Consider the following 27,142-nt stretch of genomic DNA (forward strand, 5'->3'; position numbering starts at 1 on the left):
CTTCTACAGATTGTCCAACAATTTCAAATCTGGACTTTAACTAGGCCCTTTAAGACATGAATATCCTTTGGCCTAAGCCATTCTATTGCTGCTCTGGCTGTATGTTTAGGGTTGTTATCCTGCTGAAATATGAACCTTGAAATGTTTTAAGTTTGCCTCATCCATTGTCCATTAACCGTCCCCACAGTATGACAGTGGCACCACCATGCTACACTATAAGCGTTGTGTTTTTACAATGATAACAGTGTTAAGCCGGGCATACACTGTACGATTTTTTTTCTTTACCACTTTCTTACCGATTCTCCAGTCACGCAAGACTTTTTCGATCAAGTCGTCTATCAGCCTGATCTTGTGTCGTGTAGTTTACAGGAGGTAACGACGGCCGATCAACCTCTCACGACCCCCTGTTTAGGAATCGTAAGGTCGGGAGAAAATCAAACAGGTTTGAAATTCAGTCGGCTGTCGTAATGTCGCATCAGAGCGTCAGGTGTCACATTGTGAGAACGTGCATCATGAGCTGTGAACTTTTAAACTCTGTGGTTTTGTCGCACAGTTTGAGCTGTAGCTGATTGAAAATATTGCACAGTGTATGTCCGGCTTTAGTCTTCCAACCAATTAAGTTTTTTTTTTTTTTTTTTTTTTTTCTTTTTACATTTTTTTACATTTTACATCAGTTTTAGCCAGCACACTTTCCTCAAAATATTTTCTGTGTCCTATTTGAATTTTAGCAAACGACAAACAAAATCTTTTCTATATGTTGATCTGACAAGAAATTAAATTTTTTCTCTGGCCCCTTCGTGACCACGAGCAGATTTTTCTATCTCTGCGGCTCTCCTCGATGCTCTCCTCTCATGTCCTTTCTGTTTAGGTGGAAGGCCATGTTTTGGTAGATTTGCTTTAGTTCTTTGAAATTGTAAGGCGGAGCGATGGAAGGGCGGACAACCCACCAACTGATGTCATGTGTGACCTCTAACAAAGGCAAGATAAAACAGGACTTGTTATTTTAGAAACGCCAAAAATGGACGTCCTCTTTGAAGGTTACTGTAGTCATGATAATGCAGTTCATCCGGAAAAGGAGCGCTTCTACATCTGAAGAACATTCAACAGTCTCTAAAAATAAGCAATCCAGATTTCTGATCTTCCACCTAAATGCCTTCTGCCTCCATTTTCTTTTCTTAAGTCTCTTGTTCTCTCCTTCCTAACAATGGAAATGCTTCCTTCTTTTTCTCAGGCTCGGCTCCTCTGGACGAGCTCCACACGCTGCGCAGCCAGCTGCTCCTGCTGCACAACCAGCTGCTGTACGAGCGCTACAAGAGGGAGCAGCACGCCGTCCGCAACCGACGGCTCCTCCGACGGATCATCAATGCCACCGCGCTGGAGGAGCAGAACAATGCAATGGCAAGTTTCACAGTGGTTAAAGCTAACATGCGATGCTTCTTTCTCACCTAAACAGGATTAACATCAGGATAGAATTAAAGTTGTAGGGAAATAATATTGAAATGTCAAATCATTCTGGCTTAAACATGTATATAAATGTACTCTTTATCAGACCATATTGTCCCAAAATGTAGAAAATTTCTATATCCTGTCTTAAAATCTGTGGGTTATTTTATTTTATGCAGGCCAGTTAGTTATATGTCAGCTTATACACCCAAATTCAACTAATGATATATTAATGGTCATCTGTCAATAAAAATTTTTCGGTCATAGCATCTTGATTCATGTGTCGCAACTAATATATACAACGGTTGAAATAAGAAATAAGAATCATTTCCTTTTCAATTGAGTTCCGTCCCAGTGTTCACGGGGATGGACGTCTGTGTCTTCAGCAGGCATAGAGCTAACAGAACTGGCAGCGTTGCGAGGCAAGGGCTCAAACATGTACGGCTTCTACACCAAACCAAGCTTCTGCCGCCCTGGCGTCCTCTTTCACTACGTCTTCGTCCCCACTTTATTCCTCTAAATAAAAAATGGATGTCGGAGGAGAGTAATCCACGACCTCCGGCACAAAACTCTCCTCCTCTTGCATGTTTCTGCTGTCCATAGCGATTCTTGACAGTGTCGTTTCTAAGTCACCAATTTAGTGCTAGCACTAAGTTGCTAACTGGTTAGCAAGATGCTTCTGACAAACCGGCCACAACCAAACTGCTTGCGAAACTTCCACCACAACAATCCAGCCTCCCTAATGAACAACCAATCACATTGACTTTATTCATTCATGTAAAGTTGGGCACCACCCGGGAGAATTCGGAAATGCATAGATTAGAACAGCCGTTTCCTTACGACTTTAAATTTAATGAGCTTTAAATATTAATTCCAACAGAGAGCCAACATTTTTTAACTCCAAAGTATTTACTGGTGAAGCTCTGTGAATTATTGAAAAAAGTGCTTATTTCATTTAGTTTATTCTACCCATAAACCGGTTTGACATTTAGGTTCATTATTCTAAGTCTGCAAAAGACTAGTATACCGTACTAGAGAGACTAGTATACTAGAGAGGAGTGCAAAGATAGATTTAAGAAGTGGATTGCATCTCCAAGCTCCACTGCTGCTGCTAGTTTTGTTGCAAGGATGAAAAACCGCTCACAGATGGAACAGGTAGCGCTCTGATGCAGGTATGGGAACTTTCTTCCATTTTTTCCCAAATCTTAAAAAATATAAATCAAGGAACGATGGTGACGTAGAATGTGGGATTTCAGGGTTAGAGCTCTGCTTTAATGGATGTCAGTTCCTGCTTGGTTCCTCACGACTCAATCAACTCCTTCCAACAGAAACACGTCCACCATAGAAAGATTCCTTTATGTGACATTTGCTCTAGGATAAACATTTAATCATGAACGTGTTGCCTTAAGAGGCGTACATTCTTATTTTTTGTTTTTATTGGTCCAAAATGGCTCTTTGAGCAGTTTGGGTTGCCGACCCCTGCTGTAGGGCTTAAGCTAATAGGTTAACTTCTGAAAATATTCAAATTTATAAAGATATACTTATAGAACTTGTGGTGCGCTGATAATTCAGCTCTTTTAACCGCTGCATTTCTTTTCTACTTGGACACCTGTGTGTGCTTTCTGGGTACACCTGTGCAGAAGGACCAGATGAACCTGCAGAGCGTTGACATCACGTCTCTGAGGGACAGCCTGCAGGTGGAGCAGCAGCGATACCGGCAGCTGTGGGAGGACCGGGAGACGGTGGTGACCAGGCTGCACAGTCAGATCCGACAGCTGCAGCAGAGCCGGGACGATTACTACACCAAGAACCAGGAGCTTCAGGTGCAGATGCGCTAAACGGCAGGAGTATTTTAGTGCTGGGAGAATCCAGCATAAACGTTTTTCTGCAACACCACTCATTATTAATCGGGACGGTTTTTTACAGAGCAAGTTACAGGAGTGTCAGAAGAGGATGGATGACCTGGAGGCGGAGCTTCAGAGGGCCAACAACAAAGTCTGCCACACAGGACACCTTCTAAACCAGATGACTGTCAAGGTAAAGATGCAGAGACACTGTCTGCGCTCATTTCTTCACTGCAAAAACGATCCTAAAATGAGTAAAAATATCCTTAAAATAAGTGTATTTACCCTTAATTTGAGTGGGTAAATGGGACAATCTGCCAATGGAATGAGTGTATTTAGCCTTAAAATAAGATAATCAGATATTATGCACTTGACATAAGAGACCGCTGCTGTTTTATCTTATTTTAGAAGTAAATTGTCCAATTCAATTGGCAAATTATCTTACTTACCTGCTCCATTCAAGAACAAATGCACTCAATTCAAGGAAGTTTTACTAATTTAGTTTTACATTTTTTGCAGTGTTTAGCATTATCTATGAAGAAATACCTAATAATTTAATGTGAAAGACTGAATATGGTTTGAAATAAGTTCAAATGACTGGATGTAAACATCGGTTCTCATAAGACCCTTAATGATAAATGATTTACTCCATTAATCCTTCCATCAGTTTATTAATACACTTAATACGGCTCTTTGAATTTAAGGAAAGAGTAAAGAATGACATTAAAAGTCTGATTGAACTCTGATTACAAGGTATGGTAATAAATCTTTCTCCATTTGTTCAGTGTTCATGATAAATACTGTTTTATCGGTAATGTGGAGGTTAAGTTAGGTTGACTTAAAAAACAAACCAAATAACAGACTTCTGTTATTTTTTGGCTAATTGCTTGTTTGTCCTTCCATGTTGTGGTTTCGTCTCCTTCGTCCTTCAGCTGCGCAACAGCGAGAGCACCCAGCAGCAGATGAGCTTCCTGAACAAGCAGCTGCTGCTCCTGGGGGAGGCACATAAGCTGTCCATGCAGGAATCCCAGCATGCAGGGAGGAGTAACACAAAGGTTTGTTGGAAAGAAATGTTTGTATGACAGATGCAGAGAATTTGGGCAGGAAATAAAACAATTTTACTTTATGCGGTGTATATCAAATCAAAGTGCAACATTTCTAACTTATGTTTTGGGGTTTTTTTTTTATCTAAAGAACTCATTTTGTTAAATAAAAAGTTATCAAAAATCCAACTCCACAGAATGTTTTTAACCTCAAAGTTAAATTTGTTCCTCGCCTTCGTTAGAATTTATGCTAAATACAGATTTTCCCTAAAGCTGTTCTTTGTTGGCCTAATATAAATTCATTAAATCCTTGAATCAATCCTTTTTTGCCACATCTGTATAAAAACCAAGGAATCAAAGTGAGACAGGTTTCTCACCATTGTGCTCTCAGCAGCGCTGAAATTCCGGCTGCTACGTGACTAATTTTTATCAGCATATTGGCCATTTGACGGACGTCGATGCTCCCTCCCCCTGGAGTTTCTAAGCACAAACACTGGTTGTGCTAAAAGTTATCTAAATCACTCTAAAAGTAGATTAATGCACAGACTTTTAATGAGTGTAACGGCTGTGGAAACATGTTTTTAAACACATTTACTCAGGCTTTTAGTTAGGAATATTTCATAGGGTGTACACCTTGGTGTATCACAGTTTTATGTTTTGTGCAGCATATGGGGGTTTGGGAGTATCCCCCCCCTGGAAAATGTTGAGATTTAGACTCTGAAAATTCTACTTCCTTCATTTTGAGCTGGAATGTCTTTGTCGTTTTTACAACATAACATTTGTCCTGATTATAGGAAGTATCTGCGCTGGACTAGAGGTGTAAATTTCATAAGGAAGAGATGAGATAATTGTTAGGTACTAGGGATGGAACGATTTATGAAAACCGTCCGAACCGTTCGGTTCATGCGCTGCTCCTTTTTCTCATAGGCAACGCGGGTACACTCCAGAGCAGAAGGTGGCGGTACTGCGACCAAAGCCAACCACCAGTAGTAAACAAGAAGAAGAAGAAGCGAAGCAGCGTAGCCGGGTGTAGCAGACAAAAATCAGTTGTTGTGGAGAATTGTGTGGGTATGGCGAGTGGGAAAGAACAGGAGTTGGAAGACGCGCCAGCAGCACTTTATAGGTCTGCTGTATGGGACCACTTTGCATTTAGAGTGACCTACGATGACGGCGGAAAGAAAGTTGTGGATAAAAGTGCAACAGTGTGCAAGCATTGTGCAACACGTTTTGTTTATGCTAACAGCAACATGACCAACATGTCATGCTAACCCCGAAATCCCTCATACTCCGTCAGCGCTCCGCTCCGCTGCGCTCCACACCGCCTGCACAAAGCAAAGCCTACAGCCTCCGCTATGGCTCCCGTCCGCTCCGCTCTGAGTTCCTTGGAGATCGTAGAGAGCATACGCCAGATGATTAAATTCAAAGTAGCAAAACATGCGGAAATGATCCATGGTTTCCGTGGATCATTAAAAATAATTACAATTCATTATTTTTTTTTATTTTTTCATTAATTTTTAGAATTTTTATAAATTTTTTTATTTTTCGTTGTAACAATAAACCTATACCGAACCAAACCGAAAAATGTGACCACGAAACCGTGAACCGAACCGTGGATTTTGTGAACCGTTCCACCCCTATTAGGTACAGTATTATATTTCAAAGGATAATTCAAATGATCAGAAAGTGTAATGCTACGTTAACACCTAACGCACTTTCAGCGTCAAAAAGGCGCCTGCTGCTTCATTTTTGATGTTTGTACAAAAGAAGTTCAAATGCACCTCAAGAGCATCTTTGATGCTCCTGAGGCGCGTCCGATAAAGTGTATCCAGGTGCATCTGATGATTCTTAAGCATCTGAAAGCAGCTTTGCTATATTTGCTGTGATAAGCTGGTATACGGTAGTTTTGATATGTTTTTATTGGTAGAAAGTCTACCTACAAACATCATCTGTGCAGTAAGTTCTTTGAGATTATGATCCTGCCTTAAAATTTTATTTGGCTGTCGGAGCCGTGCAAAAAATAGAATATTTATCCATACCGTTTAATTTCCTCTTATAATGAATTGTTAACTACTTAAGATATAAACTATAGGACTTTGGAGTTTTGATTTGTAAGTAGACTTGAGATTAAATGTTTTGACTTGACTCTGAAGACTTGAGACCTACTTTTGACTTGGCAAGTAATGACCCACACCCTCTCCAGCTGGTTCAGCTTTAAAAAAGCTTTTTTCTTTATAATATGAAGCATCAGCAGCATTTTAAGCTGTAAAATCTCTTTATTACCCAGACCTAATATTTAAAGCTCTCCTACAAGCAGTCGATCATATCTTGTGTTTTGCTGCATCATGCTTGCTCTCCTAGGAGACCCAGATGCTGCAGATGTCCCATATGAAGGAAGTGGACACACTGAGGCAGAGTCTGCTGGCTCAGGGACAGAAACTGGAGGCGGCACAGCAGCGAGTGGCCGAGCTGGAGACCCATCTCTCCAAGAAGGAGCACCTCATCGCGGAGCAGAAGAAGTTCCTGGAAGATGTAAAATGCCAAGCAAAGTGAGTGTCCGTCTGCTTGGTTCCATCTTCAAGACTTTGTCCTACATGATGCAAAGACGGTTCAATTCAGTTTTATTTATGTGTGGCAACGCATACATACATATCGTATGATCCTAGTGATCAATCAAAGGCACATGATGCACTCCAGTTGCATGATTCTCCTGAGCATCTCGACTGTCAGCTCTCTTTCTAACTTCCTGACTTATTTCTTCTTCTGTTCTTCTGTGCAGGGCGGAACTGCAGGCTTCAGACAGCCGGTATCAGGCTCAGAGGAGAATCACTCAGCTGCTGCAGACCGAGCTCCTGCAGCTCTACAGCCGAGTGGAGATGGAGGCTCCAGCCGGCCCCTCCGGCGCCACCAGCAGCAGTTCACCACCAGAGGGCAGAGCTGACTCACATATTCACACAGACTCCAGGTCAGATTGGTGTTAATCCTGCTTTTCACTCAAAAAACTACATTTTTCAAGCTTTCCTCTCTGTTTATGAAATGCTATGTTTGAAAACATTAAAATTCATGAAACAGATTTCTTCCTTTTTTGTTAACAGAAATGTTTAACTGAAAGTGAACAATACAATCAGCAAATTAAAGCAGATTCTTTATTCTGTCTTAAGACCCACTTTTACTAATTGGCTTTTAACACAGCATAAGTGTGGGGTCCTCTGTGTCCTTTTTATTTATTTAATTTTAAACTCTTAATGCTTTTTTGTGTTTGTTTTTATTTTATTTTTTTATGTGCAGGACATTGGAAACATTTTCTGTAGTTAAATGTGCTATATGAATAAAGTGGATTGGATCTTTATTTCATCTAAAGAAAATCTTGCAGAACGTATTTTATGGTTTTAGATACAAGGACAATTTTTGAAATTTTTGTGTGTTTGTTAAACTAAAAGGTCTGTTGTTGTCTTTGTGCTGCAGCGTCCCGGATGCAGGCGGACATCTTGCCAATGATGAACCGGAGAGTAGATCACCCCATGATTCCCCTCGGGGGACCAATGGCAGCACTTTATCACCAGGGCAACCAAAGGCCTGCAGCTCTTCCAAGCCCACAGCCAATTCCATAAACGGAGGTCAGGACCTGACCCCTCCCCTGCTGATGGAGCCGTCCCCATCCTGCCGCCACCCAAAGCCGCTGGCCTCCCTGCCGGCATCAGACACGCCGCTCACCGTGGGCTCATACCCCAGCGCCAAGACCTTCCTGGGCATGAAGACGCGCGAGCTGTTCCGCAACAAGAGCGAGAGCCAGTGTGACGACGAACAGCCGCCACCACCCCTCGCCGGCCTCGCCCACGGCCTGAAAACTGAGCTGTGCATGGAGCCGAGCTCAACCCCTGCCGCTCCCGTCACTGTGCACGCCAAGGAGCCGACATCTGAGCCCAGACTGCGACCTCCCGGCCAGGGTAGCCCCCGCAAGAAGGCTGGGCCCGGAACGGGCGGCGGCAGGGGCCCGGGAGGGTCGGTTCGCCCCCGGCAGCAGCAGCTAAAGATCATGGACTACAATGAAACGCATCACGAGCACAGTTAAAAAAAATTTGGGCTGGACGAAGGGCGGGACTGAAAGAGACTAAAACTGAACCACGGAGAAAAGCTACAAATCAGCAGAAGAGTCAGACGTCCATAACTTTTTGGCATTCAGTGTTATTTGTCCTCTGAGTGAACAGCAGGATTTCCCTCCTTCCTTTTTTTTTCTTTTTAAGAAACAAAAATCATTCCTATTAAAAATACAAAATCACTGAAACGTGCAGAACATTTGACTTTTAAAATATTAGCTGGAAAAAACGAGTTACTGGTAAAACGAAATCAAATCTATTATTTCCTCCTTGAAAACTCAGGTTGGATTTATCATAGCTTCAAGATTTTTTGGATTTGGATTATGAAATTAAACTAAAGAATCTAAAAATGATTTTTGAAATGTTTTAAAATCTAATTTTCTAATCCGAGTCTCCGGCTGGTTTCTTATTTCAGGAAAACTGGTTATTTCCAAGTCGCTAACTGAGCAGGTTTTCCCAAGTTTGAGTCTTCTGGCTCTGTCAGACACACTCTGAAGACGTAGGAGTATTAATGAGCTAATCTGAAACATTTCTATGCTAGCTTTAACTGTCGGGAAGAAAAGGTTGCCAAAATATCCTGAAGAAAGCAGACTGAATGTAAAAACTCACATCCCACTTTTCATGGATTCTGTTGTTTTGTTTTGATATACATTGTGGTCCCTGGTACAAAAGATTTCTATATTTTTCCAGGTAAATAATTCCATTTCCATAAACATCTGGTCTAACAGGTTTCCTGCATTTAGTTTAGTTTTTATCCAATTCTCTGCAGCTGATCCTGAAAGTTGCATAAAGCCTGTTGTCCACTGGGAACTCCTGCTGTCATTTCCTTCTGCCTCGCTTTCTGAAGCATGTTCAACAATCCTCTTTAAATGCCAACCGTAGTATCTGCAGGAAACCACAAACAGAAGGTACAATCAGCACAAACATACGGCATCCAGGACTCTGAGCAGAGCTGGAGAAATCTGGGACAAAACTGCGACAAAAAGGAGGAGGTTCATAAAGCAGTGGCTTGTGTTTAACTGTGAACAATAAAGATCGTCTTCAATGTTTTGCACTACAATTTGTTTCTCTTTTGTCATCTGGTTCACCCTTTGCAAGCATCTCATCAAAGATGTAAAGATGCACTAAAATCAAGATTTAATTCTCTGCGTTTTAAAGTCATGGTTTGATACACTGATTTAGAAAAGCAACATTTTTTTTTTTTTTTTTCAACGGTGATTAAAATTCAGGACAAACGTTCTTTGCCAGATTGTTTTACAAGAAGAAGGAAAATGCTTCTGTGAGAAGGTGCAGCCCACAGAAAGCAAACATACAGCTGATGCAAATACATTTAGCATAAACAAAATCAACTTGTACAGGAATTATATCAGAGTAGAGAAAATTTGTCCAATTTTTTTTTTTGGAGGAAGAGCACCATGGCAGATATTAAAATATACATCAAAAAAGAACTTCCACATGTGCAGAAAGTTCATATTATATATTTGTTTTCTTTTTTTGAAAAGGTAAAGTGTCAGTAGGGGTCCTGGGTCTTGCTGATAAGTATAGCAGCAGATGGAAGAAGCTATTTTTCTGGTGGAAAGTTTCAGTCCTGAAAGGCTGCAGCCCAGTGCCTAAGCGGCGATTCTGGAACAGCTTGTTTCCAGGGTGGGAGGAGTCAGCTGCAACCTCTCTTGCTCAGCCCTGGGTTGCCCTTGTCTATGGTGGAGGCAGCAGCGTACTGGGTGGTGATGGAGAAGAGGATGGGTTCAATCATGGCGGAGGAGAAGAGCACCATCATCGTCTCCCGCAGGCTGATCTCCTCCAGCTGCAGCAGGAATCGTATCCTCTGCTGAGAGAGGCGATGGCGGTGTCCAGGAAGTAAATGGCATCCACAGTGGGGATGGAGAGTCACTCAGGGGGATGGAGAAGGGTGGGCAGTGTTTTTATTTCTAAAAACCACGGGCGTCTTCAAATTTTCGTAGTTTTGTACTCCAGACTGTTCTGGCTGCACCAGGTTACCAAATTACATAATTTAAGTTTAACTTTACTACATAAAACGCTTAAATTTATTACGTCATTAATGCTTCAGGGAGTGGACATGGTGTAGGATCTGTTAGTCTCAACCTGAGAACTTTGAGGTATATGGAATAAATTACTTGGTTTCACCTCTGGACTTGAGCAACAGCTGGGATTTTACAAGTAATAAGGATCAAAATGTTTTTTATTTTTTTAAAAAGGAACTGAGAAGAAATTGAGATTTTTTTCCTAGTTTTTATTTTATCAGGAATAATTGCATTAAATAAAATGAAACTATAAGTACAAATATAAAAAAAAAAACTTCACATAATTCTAAAATAGACATAAATCACATGGCCTTTAAGAATGGTGAACTCCCTAAAGCAGGTATTATTCAGAACTTTTAAGTTGCGTGTTTTTAAAAGGCATGTTAGCCGTGAGGCTCTAAACCAGGGGTCACCAACATGGTGCCCGCGGGCACCAAGAGGCCCACAAGGACCACAAGGAGTGCCCTTAAGAGTCTTCTGAATATAGAACAACGCAACAGTGAGCTACGTTTGAAATTTCATTGTATTCTGTTGCTCTTCTTTTTTTCATCAGTTATAGAACATTTCACTATTTAATCATATATGGCATTTAAGCATTTATAGAGATTTCAAAATGAAAATGTCTAAAAGAAAATTTGAAATTTAAAGAAATGATAAAGATATGTTTATAATGTATGAAGTTTAGGTGAACGTTGACCCTTGTAATTCATAGGTCAGTATTGGTAGCCCTTCCTGTTTCTCAGTACCCCTGAATTAGCCCTCAACTGTAAAAAGGTTGGTGACTGAGGGCAGAACGGCTCTTTGGGTCGAACAGGTTCCAGACCTCTGGTCTAGTCAAAGTCCAGACATAAATTCTGCAAAAAAATAGTGACAAGATTTAAATGTTCCATTACATTTGTGGGAGATTGGGCTTTTTTTCTTAAAGGAAACCTGCCTCTAAATGTGTGAAACATGTGGAGGCTTAATTCTAAACACAGCTGCAGTAATCCAGCAGAATACTGACTGGATTACTGCCTAATATACAGGGGCGGATTTAGGAAATTTGGGGCCCTAGGAAGGCAGGCAGGGGGCCCTATGAATGTAGTCGCCAAAGTCTCCAGTAGCAAAAAAAAGACGCTAGATTTGGCGCAAGGCCCTTTTTTGAAATAGAGGTGCTAGAGGAGCCTGAAAAGTCGCTAAAGTGCGACTCTGCTTTTTGCATCATTTTTTTCAAATGGTTTGCTGCTGTACTTTTAGCGAAAGGATTTTTATCGAAAACATAATTAATGTGCACAAGTAAGGAATAGGTGTGTTAAAACTCTGTTACATGTTAACAGAGTTTTATGGGGCCCCCAGGAACTTGGGGCCCTAGGCAACTGCCTAGTATTGCCTAATGGTAAATCCCCCCCCTGCTAATATACACAGGTTAGTGTCACTAAAATAATTTGACTGATGATTTGTTTCAGCCCTTCATCATCCTGGATGTTTCCCCCCTAAATATTGTCTTTAATCCACCAGAGGACACTGTTGCTCTAGAAACCATCCCCAGATCATTTCTGCATCCATGTAGGGATCAACAGGTCCAGCTGCCCAGCAGACAGAGAGCCAGTCTGCTGTCAAGAATCATTCAGGGGCTTCATCCATGGATCACTCTGTGATCTTATTGATAGGCAGAGTAAAAATAAACCCTTTATGTTTATAATTTATTCAGAAGAAAGTTAAGGCCTCGTTTTCTCCTTGTTAGATTCTTTAATGAGTTTAAGAGTTTAATCCTCAGGAACAGCTCAGATTGACTCCCTATAAAATACCTTTCAAATCCCTTGAAATTCATTGTAATTAAATATGTAGTTTTCTGCAGCGGGGCTGAAATATATGACATTGTTTATAGCTTTTATATAATTATAAATTAAATATCATATGTATATAATGTTAATTTAACCCAATGTTCATTTTTTTTATTTTTTTTATTTGGGGCCGTTTGGTTTGAAGTTTGATTATATTTTCCAAGATACATTTTTCCCTTTTTATCTGGTACTTTTTAATTTATGTCAAAACATTTAGCATGTAAATAAATGGGTGTTCAGACTTAAGTAAGGGAAAACTATCAAAAGACATCCAATTAGGAAAATACATTTTTATTATTATTTTTTTCAATTCAGAGGTATTTATGAGAATTAAATGTATTTTTAATGTTCTGTGATTTTGTTAAAAACTTTGGGTTTTGAAAATATGTTAAATCTGATTTTTTTTATGTAATTCGATGTTTGTGATGAGGTTTTCTTTTCTCGTATAAACTTGTTCTGATTTCAATATCAATGTATGGGCTGTCATTCACATTTGAGATAAAAGTAAAAGTTTTATCCAATTTTAAAAACATTTTATCTGCTAAATTAAAAAGGACTGTCTCACAGCAGGAAAATTATTCTTACTCATTCTTTGTGATTTGTGGCTGAAATGTCTATTCTAAAATCTTTATTTTTCTGCTATACATCAGTTGGTTGATGGTGGGAGTTTAAAAATACTGGAGTATGGCAAATAACTATGAGTTAACATGAATTTAAATATTTAATCAGGTATGAAAACAAAAAAGAGAGAAGATGTTCTTTTGGCTGCATAGTAAAACCTCTTTCTATGTTGCCTGTGTGTGGATTTGTTTTGTATGGACAAATGTTACTTACTGCTGTTTTTGCTTTAAGGTTTTGCTTCCAAACACCCATTGATTCTTTTTATATTTTTTTAGTAAAACTGACTGAATATTATTAGTTTATCAAATGGGTGCATATGTACTGCATGAGAAAGAGAGAGGCCAAAAAAAAAAGTAATATGATTAATTTACCAGCAATCCACAGGGTCAAGGAAATTGATGCCGGATAATTGGGCACATAGGGAATCCTTGGCAATTTGTGCTTTCAGACTCTACTTGAGAAATTAGATGTCAGTGCAAATGTGAAATTGCTCCTCAATGTTCTCAAAGATTCCATGAAAATTTAAATATAAATCTTAAGTATTTCCAGCCAAAGGGATTCTTTCACTTTTTTTTTTTCTTATCCTGACTTGAAATAAAGTCCTGTTCATGAAAAGGATCCGAATGAAACGAAAAGTGTGCGAGAAGGGGAGGAAAAAGACATCGGGGCTCGTGTAAAAGTTCGAAGCTGTTGCTCTCAGTAAAATCCTCATGCAAGAATTTATAACACTCCTTCTGACAGGAAGTACAGCTTGAATCTATCTAAAGACGAGTGATTATAATATTCAACGTACCTATAATGTAAATCATAACACGGCTGTTGCAGCGTTCGCCTCTTTTATCAGTGCGGGAGACGGGTGAGAATAAATTAGAAATAGAAGGAAAGTAGCTTGAATTCGAGGTTACGGAGTTAAAAGTTGTTTCAGTTTGTGTTAAAGTTGAAAACTTTTAGCTGATCTATTATTTTCGATGTACTTTTTTTTACAGTATCACTGTGTAGCTAAAGGTCACAGGGGGGATAAAGGTCAACTTCATACATTTGATATATTTTTTGTGAATTTGTCCTCCCAAATAATTTATTTTATAAATTTTTTTCCCCAATAAATGTTTAGATCATGAAATACATTTTTCTCAGATAAATATAATCTGAGTTAATAAAAAATATATATTTCTAAATGATTAAATTTATTAGTGAATAATCTTTTCAATCAAACTAGTCTTCATGTACAGCATGTATCGTTCACCTATGTAGATGATAAAATAAATATGCTTAACCAAAGCTGAGATCAAAATAACCACATTGCTCCAGGACCTTTACACTGCAAAAAATTGAAATCTCAATAAGTAATTTTTTCCTAAAAAAAGAGCTTTTTTTCTTGAATTGAGGAGGTAAGTGGGACACTTTGCCAATGGAACCAGACAATTTACATTTAAAATAAGAAAAAGCAATTGCATTGTCTTATTTAAAGTACATATTATCTATTTGTATTATTTTATCAGGAAAAAAACCTCATTCCATTGGCAGATCATCTAATTTACCTGCTCAAATTAAGGCAAAATACACCCAATTTAAGAAATTTCTACTTATTTCTAGAAAGTTTTTGCAGTGTAGGATTAAGAATAAGAATATTCCTTTAATAGGACCTGTCTGACAACACGAAGTAGACTAAAACAGCTCAAACAGCGACAGGAAACCTAAAACAGATGATAGAAAATGTTACTGACATTCTCTATAGTCTGAAAAATGTTACAAAGTTATTTCCAAGGAGAACCTTCCAGGGAGTGATGAGCAAAACAAACTTACCCTGACAGCGCATCAGCAACTCATCCAAGAGGCCATAAGGAACTGAAAGCAACAAATCTTCAGGGTTCAATCATCTCAGTTAAGGTCAGAGTTAATTAATCAACAATAAGAAGAAAAGTGTAGACTAGTTGCTCTAACTGATGGTACCATTAGTTCTGCTTTCAACAGCCACCAGTTGAAGCCTTTTAAATCAAGCTAAGGTCATGCAGATGGTCAGAAGGTTTCCAACAGTCTGGTCAAAGTCTGTTTTATATGGTATAAAATGGTCGATCAATGTTTGAAACTCTCCATTTTGTTTGAGTTCAAGTATTTGTGGAGATAAAGGTAAAATAAAAGAATGATAAACATGTAAGCATTGACAGTTATTGGAAATGCTTGATGACAATTTGTCTCTGCCAAGAGGGGTGCAAATTCTTTTCATGTGGATTATTTTCACCAATTGATAAAAATGCCATCGGAAAACGATACTTCTCTGATATTAAAATGTATTCGATTTTCTGAAACATTTAAGTCTAAAAAACAACAGCAATAAAAAAAATCTGTAAGGGGGTAAATACTTTTTCACAGCTCAGTATACACAAAAATATGTTTGCCAACGTTTGTTGTCATTTGTAAGATTAACTTCTAAATGATTCCATCAATTCTGAACGGCTTACCTGTAATGGTTGAAGATGCTGTCATGATGCTGCCACTAACATGCATGGTAGGGGCAGCATCATGCATGTGTTGAAGGTCACCATCTGCCCCCTTTTTGTATTTTGCTGTGCAACGGATTCTCATTCTGGATTACTTATCCTCATCCATCTTCCTATCAATGCTGAGCAGGATCCTAGCAGCATGACGCTGCCACCACCATGTTTATATTTTTGTTTTGCACCTTACATGGATTCTAGCAACATTTGAATGTATGACACATTGTTTGTTTCTTGCAAAAATGGTATACTGGTCAGCAGATTATATAAATCTGTCAAAACATCATAGTTCCCAGCGCTGCATTGCCATATGAGACAAATGGGAATACGTTCTAAAAATTAAAAAGTTGTTTCAGTTTGGAACAAGTTTGACAACTTTTAGTGAATCCCAGATTTTCCTGTTGATCAATGTTCATTTTAACAATTCAGCTTGGAGTAAATAAATTATAACCATCCTCATCGGAGTCTGATCAAAATTTATGGAAGATCAAAATAAACTGATTGCCCTGAAAGTCCAGCTCCCAACTCTAAGCTCCGCTTATTAAATATAAGTGTTTATTCCTTACGGATTCCTCAGCATGCAAAAAGAAAGATGCTAAACAAGAACATTTTTGGTAAGCATACTCCATACTGACACTGTGGAAAACGGCTTAATTTGTCCTCATTAAAAGCTTAAAAGTTCATGAATAAATAATCCTTAAAAAGGATACTTTTCCCTCTTTTTTTTAATCTTAAGGCCTTATGCAAAATAAACTCACTGACTAAATAAATATGCTCCATAAAGGCTGTTTAGAAAGGCATCCACCCCCTCCCTCTGCCTCCGGATTTAGATGGCTGATGTGCACCTAAAGATCAGATCCGATCCGATGCCGGCTGTCAGTTTTGGAGGGAAAAAAATTGGACCTCCGAGAGTCGACTTAATGCAATTAAAGCGAGGATGATGAGTCCTTTCTCTCTCTCTGTGTGCTGCTTGAATCCGTAAGCAAGGCGGAATAAAAACTTAAAGGCAAGAAGAGAAGAAAAGAGTCGGAGATGAGCGCGCACGGACCGGTCCCAGCGGTTTAATTATTTTAATTATCTCCCTTCTTTCAGCTTTTCTAAAAAAGAGGCCATTAAAGGATGCCCGTTTGGGTTAATCTGATTAAAAAAACAAGATGGAGGAAGAGATGAAAGGCTGCAGATGTCAGTGTTAATCAGGGGAGTTAAAACTGCTATTTGTGAACTGGGACGGTTGTTAAAGCGGGTGGAAAGTTGAAGCGCGCCTTTTTTTTTTTTTCCCCGCTTCAAATCATCTCCTTCCCACGGACAGACGCTGTTGGTAAACTCAGCTGTGTTCATCCCTCCTCAAACCGCGCCGCCATTGCAGGTCAGGAAACGCTAGCTGCTAAAGAGGAAGTAAGAGAAGAAACGAAAGTTGAAGTTTCCGTCCCCGGCGGCTCGGTTTCTTCCTCATGAAAGACGGCGGTGTTAGCAATTAGCAAAAGCCGGAGCGGAAAAGTCAGCCGAGGCGGGGCGCCGATATCTGTCTGCGACGCTTTCTTTTTAATCCTGACACCAAAAGAGCTTCGGCAAAAAGTTTTACCAATTATTTAAAGTCTTATTTAGTTCTTGAGAAAGATTTTAAACAATCTGGACAAGTTAGGGGGGTGGGGGGTCTTTCTGCACATGCAGGTGCATCTCTATGAATTATCTTTAGAAATTCTATTTATTTCACTTGTTTATTTCAAAACCAGAAACTCTTGTGTATAAGCTAAGGTTGTAATGGCTTACGGTAAATAAAAACGCTACATTTATTTTCTCACAAATTCAGAACATTACAGCAGACCAAGAAAAATGTTATTTTAGATATGAAATATTCTCTTATGGCCTTCACAGTCATGGGGGAGAAAGCTAGATAGACATCTATCCTGCAGACAGTCACAAAAAGGTCCAAGTTAGAATAGCTGGCTGTTGCAGAGCACTGTATCCTAACATAGCATGGAAGGTTGAGTGGAAGGAAAAAGTGTGGTTCTAGAAGAAGGTAAAAAACCATCAGGAGGAAACAATCTTGAGAGGACTGTGAAGCAATTTAAGAATTTGGGGGAGATTTTATTCTAAAACCAATATTGAAACATGTTTAAAAATATATATATATTTTAATGACAGATCGCTAATTGACTGCAAACTGCAGTAAACAGAGTGTATGACACTAAATCATCAATGACTGGAAGCTTCACATTTGACATTCTTGGCTTCTCCACTCTTCCTTCAGATTCTGAAGCCTTATGCGATGCTAAATTTATTATCATGCGAAAAAGAGTCTTGACCCTGGGTAAGTCTGCATGTGGTAGCTCTGATTCATATGAATTTTACCCCCTTTTGCCGTTACTTCACAATCCTCTGATGCTTGCAGTTATTCCTGTTGCTTTTGCACCACTTTTAACCACGCTCAAAAACTATCTGATATGAAAAGCCAGCTTCTGTAGCAATGAATCTTAATGAGTTAGACTTTTTAAAATAATAAAACTGAAAAAAACTGCCTGCAATAAAAGAAAATGCTTGCATTTACAGCACATAATATAAAATATAGAGGCTTTTTTTGTTATTTTAACAGCGAATGCTTGCTTAAAGATAACACCAATATGAGCAGAATTGGTTGTTTTTCTCTACAAGAACAGTAATTGTTATTATTCTTCAATCAGTCAACTCTGAAAAAAAGATCCACCATCACCAAAGCTAATCCCCATAGCATGATGGTGCCTCCACCTTGTTTACAGCTGGGAATGGGCTGTGCTCATTTTCCATTTTCTACACATAGGTTTCAGTCTTCAGTATTGTTATGACCATGAGTTCTTTTATGTAGGGGTATCAGAGTAAAGGGGGTTAAAGACAAACAAACAAAAAACTGTTTGAAGAATTTTAAATTTTTCTACCACAACCTCCACGAAAATTAAGACGGAATTTGGGCTTTTAACATGACAAAGTGAAAAAGGTGGAAGGAGTACAGATTTAGTAAGTTACTGTACCTAATCTTCTTGGCCTTTTGGTGGCCCCCCAAATCTAATCAACTCTTTGAAAACTTAGTAGATGTGCTGCTGTTCAACCTCTTTCAGATTATTTACCACCCCGGACTCTGCAGGCGCAACTCGTCCTCATGCCAGCGTCCATAATGCAGCGAGTTGTTTGAAAGTTCTTCTGACTGCAAGGCTTGACATTTGTTCGGGCTGGAGCGAACACCAAAACCAGCACAGGTGTTGAGCCGCAGCATGGTAGAAAAAAAAAAGAAAAAAACTCCAACAAAGATCTTCTTTCAAACTAAATCAAGCAGAAGGAATGTCCTGAGTGTGTACAGAGATGGACGGGAGCCCATGCAATATTAAAGCGGCATGTCTGGCGATGCCAACAGTGCCACTCCTCTCCGCCGCACCCGCCCTCCCGGCTTCCCGGCCATCGGCTCTTCCCTCAAGGTGACACTTCAAAGCGGGCACGCAGACGTGGCAGGCCTGGCTGTCGGCATGAAGCCAGCCTCCCACCACCAAACCTCCCCCCTTTTCCTCCTCCTTTTTTTTTCTTCTCCCACACACCACCCATTCTAGCTCTGCTACCCCAACACTACCTCAAAGACTCAACTCCTTCCCCCCTGCTGGGCCAGGTCAGCGCCAAGATCCACACTGCTCGCCGCCTCGGGAGCCCCTGTCATGAAAAAAAGGAGACTCTTCTCCACCAGCTTAATTAATAACGGGCCATTCCTAATGCAAACCTCCTGAATCTGCAGCCTGTTTTTCTCGCATCCTATTGGTGAGCACCGAGGCCTCGACAGAAGGCTGGGGATGCATCCAAGTCATTTGAATTCCGATGATTGGAAGCTACATGCATTATTCTTCGAGTTCAGGGCCGGACTTCATAGAATCGGGGCCCCTTGGCAAGTGCAAGTTTTGGGGCCCTGTTTAGCATAAGTTAATTTTAAACATTCAAGTTGAAATAGTTTGATAATTAAGTAATTAATACTTCATCTTGTCATCATGTTTTTGGATTGAAATTGTTAATTTTTATGTTGTGCTGTAATTCAATGTTGGTAAATATTGTTTTTATCTATTTAAAAAAGAAACTTATGAACTATTATCTCAGAAAATGGCTCACCTTTTCATTTGGACGAAGACCATCTGTAAACTTTTAAAGTTTGCATCAGATTATCAACTGGATTTAAATCTAGACGTTGGCAATCTAAGACATAAATATACTTTAACATTTAGATCGTAGCTCAAATTTTTCGAAAGTTTCTTCTTCTTATTATTATTACGGTTCTTTTGGCATTTCGAACGCATTTTACAGGGACTTCGCATATTCAAAAACTCAGGAAAACGTGGCAGTAAATTGTCCCCCGCGTGAAATAGCCGGTCTATAATGGAATCCAAAATGGCCGCCCCCAAATTACGCCACAGCGCCCCCTAACGTGAGTTGGGGGAAACAGTAAGTCACAGAGATTTGAACTTTGGCATACAGGTAGATCTCTTCAAATCATGAAAAAAAAGTCTCTTGGAGGTATGCCCTAAAACCCACAGGAAGTCGGCCATTTTGGGTCAAAGTGCGATTTTTGGCCATTTTTCATTGTTTAGGATTGTCATTCCTTTAGTTGAACCTTCACTCTAGTCTAGAGTGTTCTTTAACATATTTTTTCTTTTGAATAGGTTTCTTTAATATCATTCAATATTCCGGTACCATTGAACAACATCACTGACCCTGCTGAAGAAAAGCATCACCATGATCTTATAAGGTTGATGTGCAGTGCTAGAATTACTTTTTTTGCATCATTTATTTCGATAAATGCAATCCACCTGCTATTAGTAATATTATGAGTCAGCTATAGGTGGATGTGGGCCTATCTGCTAGAGTAGAGCTCTGAAAATATTCACAACTTCAGGGTTTAAAAGCCTTGTTTACCAGAGGTGTCAAGTAACGAAGTACAAATACTTCATTACTGCACTTAAGTACAGTTTTTAGGTATCTTTACTTTACTCAATTACTTATTTTTCTTCCTACTTCTGACTTCTACTCATTACATTTTCACACAAGTATCTGTACTTTCTATTCCTTACATTTTTAAAACAAACGTTACTCGTTACTCTTGGCTTCAGTTTAATGTTTCTAAATATATATTTCACGTCATGTGCGCCATCCAATGCAGATCATTGGCTCCATCCACATCTAGTGAAAACTAGTGTAATTGGATGAGTCATATAAAGCAAACACTCATTGGTTAGCTAAAAGAAATTATCAGAAGCAAGCAGGTGTTCTTCAAACTGCAAACGTGAATTGTCTATGCCATGCTATAATGTCGGATTCAGAAAAAGATGTTGAAATGTCTGACAGGTCGGACACAGGCGAGAGCGTATCAGGAGATGGAGACCAACAAGACCTCCCTCATCCTTGGCCCTATCTCAAATAATTGTTTGAAATAGTCAAAAAATTGAGCTTTTAATTCATATAGTGGCATCTGGCTGTTTTTCTTCTTTAAGGTTACTTTATACTTTTATACTTTAAGTAGTGTTTGGAGCTCAACTTCTTCAGTTTTACTTGCATAAAGAGGTCAAGTTGATACTTCAACTTTTACCAGAGTGAGTAAACTGCAGTATCTATACTTCTACTTAAGTAACAAATGTGTGTACTTTTGACACCACTGTTGTTTACATGAAAGTAGAGTGTTTCTCAAATAATGCTTGGTATTTTTCAAAAAGTCATTTATAAACACAGCATCTCTTTATTCAACCATACTTTTCTAAAAGTTCAGCTAAAAGTCTCTACCATCTTTGCACATTAGGGACTGTAAATTTAGCATTTTCTTTATGGAAGATGACCTCATGTTCAGTCAGATTGGATGGTGAGAATCTGATTGAATGTACTCTCACTGCTTGCAGCATAATCTTAGTCAGATTAGGGATTGGGCTTTGACTAGACCATTCTGATGGTCCAATTTGTCTTTCTAAACCTCATGATCAAGCTCTTTGTTCTGCTGGGAATTACAACTCTGACAAGGTTTACAGTCCCTGCTGAAAAGTTTTATTTTTCTTCTGGTTTACAGTTAGAAAACACACCATACCCCTACCATTTTTCCTTGCATTAACTGAAATCCTACCCATCATTCTCCATGTATTAAGGCAGCTTCGGGCCCCTGGGGCCTGTTTAGGTCCCTACAGCGTAAATCGAAACTTCTTTAATTATTAAGTTATTATCCGTGAATTTTTATTTCTGTTGCTCCACACACAATATCAAAGATTTATATCTCATAAAATAATTACCACATAAAATATAGTATTTTAAAACTGAAGATGTGTTGCCTTCATGGGTATCATGATGGTAATCTAATCAAAACTCATAAGTTTAGTTTTACTATTTATATTATTTTCTGTTTAAGTTGATTCTAATCCTTTTTTGGGCCAAGTTACTCATGTGAATAGAAGGAAAGTTGGATTTCCTGGTTAACCTGAAGTATTTGAGAGACCTACTTCTTTTAAATAGCAAAGATTCCTGTCTTATAACCATATTTCCTAACATCAGACTACCAGTTTTACCTTATTATTTATACCAAAAATATAATAATAATATTTGAACATAGAAGTAAAAAGATATGTTGGAAGCCCTAATACCCTTTTCTAAAGTCTGAGTTTCTAACCCTCATTTCTGGGTTGTACTGTGTGCCTCCTTGTCTGGATGTGTTTTTTTAAACATGTCTCCTTTCTGTGGATGACTTGAGACAAACCAAAGAAATTCAGCTTGCACTGCTCCACCTGTCTCAGAGGTTGGAGGGTTAGGAAAGAACCTAAATGTGCACACACATTCCCAGCCTCTGTAATCACCTGTCAAAAACCTGCAGGGAGAAATTTACCGAGCTCGCCGTGATCGATATTTGCCGATGTGTCTGCCTGCATCAGGCTCAAATAAAAGCACAGAGCAGGAGACAAGGCAGCACAGGCGGGTCGTGGGGAGGTCTGGGGCGCTTCCCCGTTTGATGTCTGTGAAAGTGCTCATCAGTGTGGAGAGCAGGCCTCATCTCGGCATGCCAGGTCACCTCCGCCTCACCCCCACTCCCAACCTGAGCAGCGCACGGCTGATTGTCTCGCTGTCAGGCCGAGTGGGCTTCTTGTTTTCTTTTTCTAAGTTGGGAGCACGGATCTGTTCAAGCAAGCTTGCCTTCAGATATTTTTTTCTAATGGGACCCCTGTCCTGATGGAATCCAATAACTGCTACTGTGATGAATAAAAGACCCAAATAATTAGATTTAGATATCTTGTAGTGAAACAGTTATCAAATCTGTCTGTCTGTCCCAATTCTAAACTATGAATGGCTATAGATCAGTCCTATAACTGCGTCCTAACATTATTTTATAATAACAACTTTGCTGTCTTGAAGTATGGGTTAATATCCTAATTATGAAAGATTCCTTTTTTTTGCACTTTTAAAACTAAAAGAATATTTAAAATAATGAGCAATTTCATCATTTATTAATCATTTGCACTTCAATTATATGATATTATCTCATAATTGTGATATTCTAGCTCAATAATTCAAACTACTTTTTTAATATTCTCAATTATGAAATACTTTCTTGACTTAATTTACCGAGAATAAGTAATAATATCCCATTTTATTGACATATCTGTCATATATTTATAGGACAATATTGAATACTAGTTATAAAAAGCACGTTATAAGCATAAGAGACCATGTCATGTATCTACTTCAATCTCTATGATGAAAAAATAAAACTATGTAGGTTAGAAGGCGTACCACGATAATAACATACTCTGCTGTAGTCATGACATGATATAATAAGTCATAGGATCCTGTCATCTCAAGATTGTGAGGATGCACTCTTCAGATTATTTAAATGGCAGCTTCATGAAAACAATTTTAAAGCAATCACTTTTCTAATTCATAATTATGATGCATTATCTCTCTGTTAGTAGTTAATTTATAATAACGAGTTACTGTATAAAAGTATACAATATGCATATACCTTATATCTTTACATTAACCATCTATGCTTAGATATTCAAAACATGATCATAATGATGTAGTAATCTTGAAAGATAGTATATTAAAGTGAGCTGTTTATAATTATGTGATACTTTCTCTTAATTAACAATCTTTAGGTAATACCTCATAAATTTGACCTAACTTAATGTTTTTTTTTCTATCAAAGCTGTTAAAATGGCTTATTCCATTGTTTTGATATGTTGAATTCCTGCTCAGTCCGACACCAAAACAATAGGATGATGATTCTGATGTTAAGGTGGAGTAAACCACATCATGCCATCGCCTCATCCTATTAGTCCTAAGCTCATGTTGGGTCTGTATCTCTATTCACTGCGTGTACTCCCTCCGCTTGGTCCGTTGCATCGTTGATGAGCTGCAACAGAAGAAAAAAAAAAGGTTCAAGCTGAACAACCCCGTGTGGCTTGGAGAGAGCCGTGGTTAAATGCTACACGGCTCCTAAACATAAGGTCTGCGAGTACGAGCTCAGCCACAGGAGCATTGCAGCATTCAGGGCAAGGCACGGCTTGCTGCTACGCTGATATAATTAGGTCGTAATAAATAAGGAAGGCAACACAGAGTGAGGGAGCGTTTCAGCGTTGGGCTTAAAGAAAGCCCATAGGTTTGTTTCTGAGAAAAAAAAATGGCCACGCACCTTCCCTGGAAATCTGCATCCTGCTTCTCATACATTTATCCACTGTCCCACTTGCAGAGTCCTGATTGTTGCCTTAAACCCCAGAAGCCCTGGCCCTTTAAGAAAGCTAACTGGGATAGTTTGTAGGCTCAAACTAACCCTAATTAGGACACTTACAACACAGCGAGGGCAGCTATGAACCCAAACCCCTGCCCTGGAGTTTCCCCCTCCGATTAAGCTTCTTTTAGACAACGCTTTAACCTCCCACAATGTCTCGGTAATTAACTTCATCAGCTTTCAATTCTCCTTTAGGTTTGGCAGAGCGGATGAGGCTTAGTTTTGACCTCTGTTGAGATAATAGTCTTAGAAATCGGCTAATCTTGTCTGTCTGTGTTTTATCTCCACCAGTGTTGCTGTTTTTCACGAGTGTTACCTGCTGTTCGCCTTGGCGACATGCATGTGCATGAGGCGGCCTCGTAATGAGTACGGCATCGGGTTTTAATAAGCAGAGCTTTAGCCACAGATCCTTCTGTGATTTGCATCCATGTCGGACAAGAGGCGTAAAGCGGGGTGATTGATTCATGGCTCGTCCCTTATTGGAGCAAGGCAGAGCGAGAGAGGGAGTGATGGAGGCAGGGTTGTAGATTTATTATCAAGCCCAGCGACAAAGGGAGGAAGAGAGTGTGCATATGTTAATCCGCTGGCTGAACGATGATCAAAGACTGGAACAAGCTGAGCCCTGCTGATCGCCTCGGGGCAAGCGATGCTCTCCAAGCAGCTGGGAAAGTGTGCAGACGAGGAGTAAACAGATAGTTAGAAAAATCAATAGCTGAGGTTTCAGGCCACGGCTTGGTGTGAAGGTCAAAGGAGGCTGGCGTTTGCTGAGTGCGTGGAGGGATGTCTGGAAAACAAGAGCGCTTTTAGACCCATTTAGAATGTGTTTACAGCCGAGTTGTGTACAGGAATGCAGGAAGCTCAAGCAGAGGTTAAGGCTACCTTTGCCTCTTGAAACAGACATGATTGTTGGTAAAACACCAGTACGTCACTCCTGCTTCCAGACAGCTAGAGAGGGAAATCAAATGCATTGATAAACAAATAATTAGACAGCAGGGTCGTGTTTCAGTTTCTAACAGTTTCCCGCTTAAGAGCAGACGCCAAGATGGAAATACATTTTTAATGACCCTAGAGAAGGAATTGTTGCTGCCTGCTGATCATTTAAAGTTCATTGTTTTGTAGAGTTTGCTGCAGCAGGAAATTCTTGGGCTTGACACCGGCAATGATCTTTCTTTCTGGGTTTTGGGTTTTCTCCAGGTGCTCTTACTTCCTTCCACTGTTCAAAACTATGAATGCTCTTAAGCGTGTGTAGGTGCATGGTACCGAGTCTATGTGTTTTCCTGCAATGAAATGGTGACCTGTCCAAGGTGTGCTCTTTTGTCCATTGACTGCTGGAGATGGGCATCAGCCCCCCCTGCCACCCTGATGAACAAATGGTACAGAAGATGAATGGATGGTTTGCAGAGAGGAAAGAGATTTTTTAATATACGAATGGGAAAATTATGATAGTTGCTATATTTAATATGAGTGTTGGTTTACTCAAATTCAACAAAATATTCGGGTATTCAATGCTCTAAGTGGCTGAAAAAAATACATTCATCTCATGTTTTAATGGTGTCATTCATTAAATCAAATAAATGAAAACAATCATTAGCAGGGATGCCCTTTAAAAAAACGCAAAAGATTTGGGTTGAAAGGAAAAAATATACTGTATATAGTGTTCTCTATGGAAATACTATTGCAGCATGATTTGCATCTAAAGGAAGCAAAATATTTTTTAGAACTATATTCTTTGAAATAAAATACCAAAAAAGATGCATAACTATAAATCTCTGCTTTTTAACTGGAGAAAACAACTGTAATACAACACAGACATCCCAAACCAAATGTTTAACATGTTGGTGGAAAGATTAGGATAATGCCTTCTTTAACACAGATATGCCTCTCCTAAAGTCAGTCTACCATCTGACATGTGAGTAAAGGTCTCAAAAGAAGCAAAACAATAAAATGAAGTTTACTCTTTTAATTTGACTTAAGGTGAGTCATTAACAAGATAAAGATCCTAAACACTGCAGCAAATCTACTATAGGACAATTAAAAATGTTAACAGTATAAATGCTCCAATCAAAGCCAGAACCTCATTCTAATGAAAATATTAAGCTGCGACCAAAAGGTAAATGTCTACATATAATGATGAGCACCTAAACCTCTACCACAAAGATTTGGGGCCTTATAAAGTATTAATTAATACTAATTAAGTATTAATTGCTACTAATATTGGTCTGTCATGGTGTAGTTTAGGAAAGACAAAAACACAGAATAAAATTAGACAAAATTACTATATTTATTTTCATTGTGAAAAAAGCTCAAAATAGCCTACAAGATACAGATAAAAGAAAAATAAACCAGACATTGAGATAGGATGGGTAACAACACAAGATACCAGCCAAGATGCATGAAAACCAGTTGTTGAAATACTAGAAGTGAGAGAGGGAAATGGCAAAGCAGGCAGGTGAGGCAATCAGGAGGGAAGTGGACACAGCTGAGAAGGATCAAGATAACGAGCTGAGGGAGAATACTGAGCACTGGGTGGACAGAGATAGAAAACCTAACATGAAGTAAAGATAAATATCTGAACTATATCTCTAACAAACAACTAAAGGTCACAATGGAGAATATAAACAAGGCTGATAATAATAAAACTATAAAATGCCTGACAATAACAAACAACGAAATTAACTGAAATGGCAAACCTGAAATAAAAGAAAATGGCGACAGCTAAAAGTATACACTAAGCAAGAATTAAACACTGACAAACAAGGAAACATGAATTAAAGTCCTAAGGATTGTAATAAGTTCTATATTTTGGATCTAGCTAACATTAAACAAATTAAATAAAGTTTATAAAGTAAACCTTTATATAAAGTAGGAAAAAAATTTAACCAACCTTATTTTCATCCATTCTTGTTTGGAAAGACGAACACAATGATTATGACAAAAAAAAACAAGGATGGTCATTAGGTTTTAGTTATGTCATTG

At 39.0% G+C, this 27,142-nt stretch overlaps 1 protein-coding gene across 1 annotated transcript in view; it reads left to right on the forward strand.

Moving 5' to 3' along the window:
* Nucleotides 1-9,496, forward strand: part of LOC107102465 (hamartin-like) — a 41,681-nt gene extending 32,185 nt beyond the window's left edge. Inside the window, exons 16-22 of the mRNA XM_015401790.1 lie at nucleotides 1,232-1,398; nucleotides 3,084-3,266; nucleotides 3,370-3,480; nucleotides 4,220-4,342; nucleotides 6,689-6,876; nucleotides 7,107-7,292; nucleotides 7,793-9,496. Coding sequence (XP_015257276.1) covers nucleotides 1,232-1,398; nucleotides 3,084-3,266; nucleotides 3,370-3,480; nucleotides 4,220-4,342; nucleotides 6,689-6,876; nucleotides 7,107-7,292; nucleotides 7,793-8,399 — 1,565 coding nt within the window. The 3' untranslated portion in view covers nucleotides 8,400-9,496. The remainder of the gene's footprint in view (nucleotides 1-1,231; nucleotides 1,399-3,083; nucleotides 3,267-3,369; nucleotides 3,481-4,219; nucleotides 4,343-6,688; nucleotides 6,877-7,106; nucleotides 7,293-7,792) is intronic.
* Nucleotides 9,497-27,142: the final 17,646 nt, after the last annotated feature.

This window comes from Cyprinodon variegatus, unplaced genomic scaffold (genome assembly GCF_000732505.1).
Source record: "Cyprinodon variegatus isolate N-32 unplaced genomic scaffold, C_variegatus-1.0 Scaffold32, whole genome shotgun sequence".
Taxonomy (NCBI): domain Eukaryota; kingdom Metazoa; phylum Chordata; class Actinopteri; order Cyprinodontiformes; family Cyprinodontidae; genus Cyprinodon; species Cyprinodon variegatus.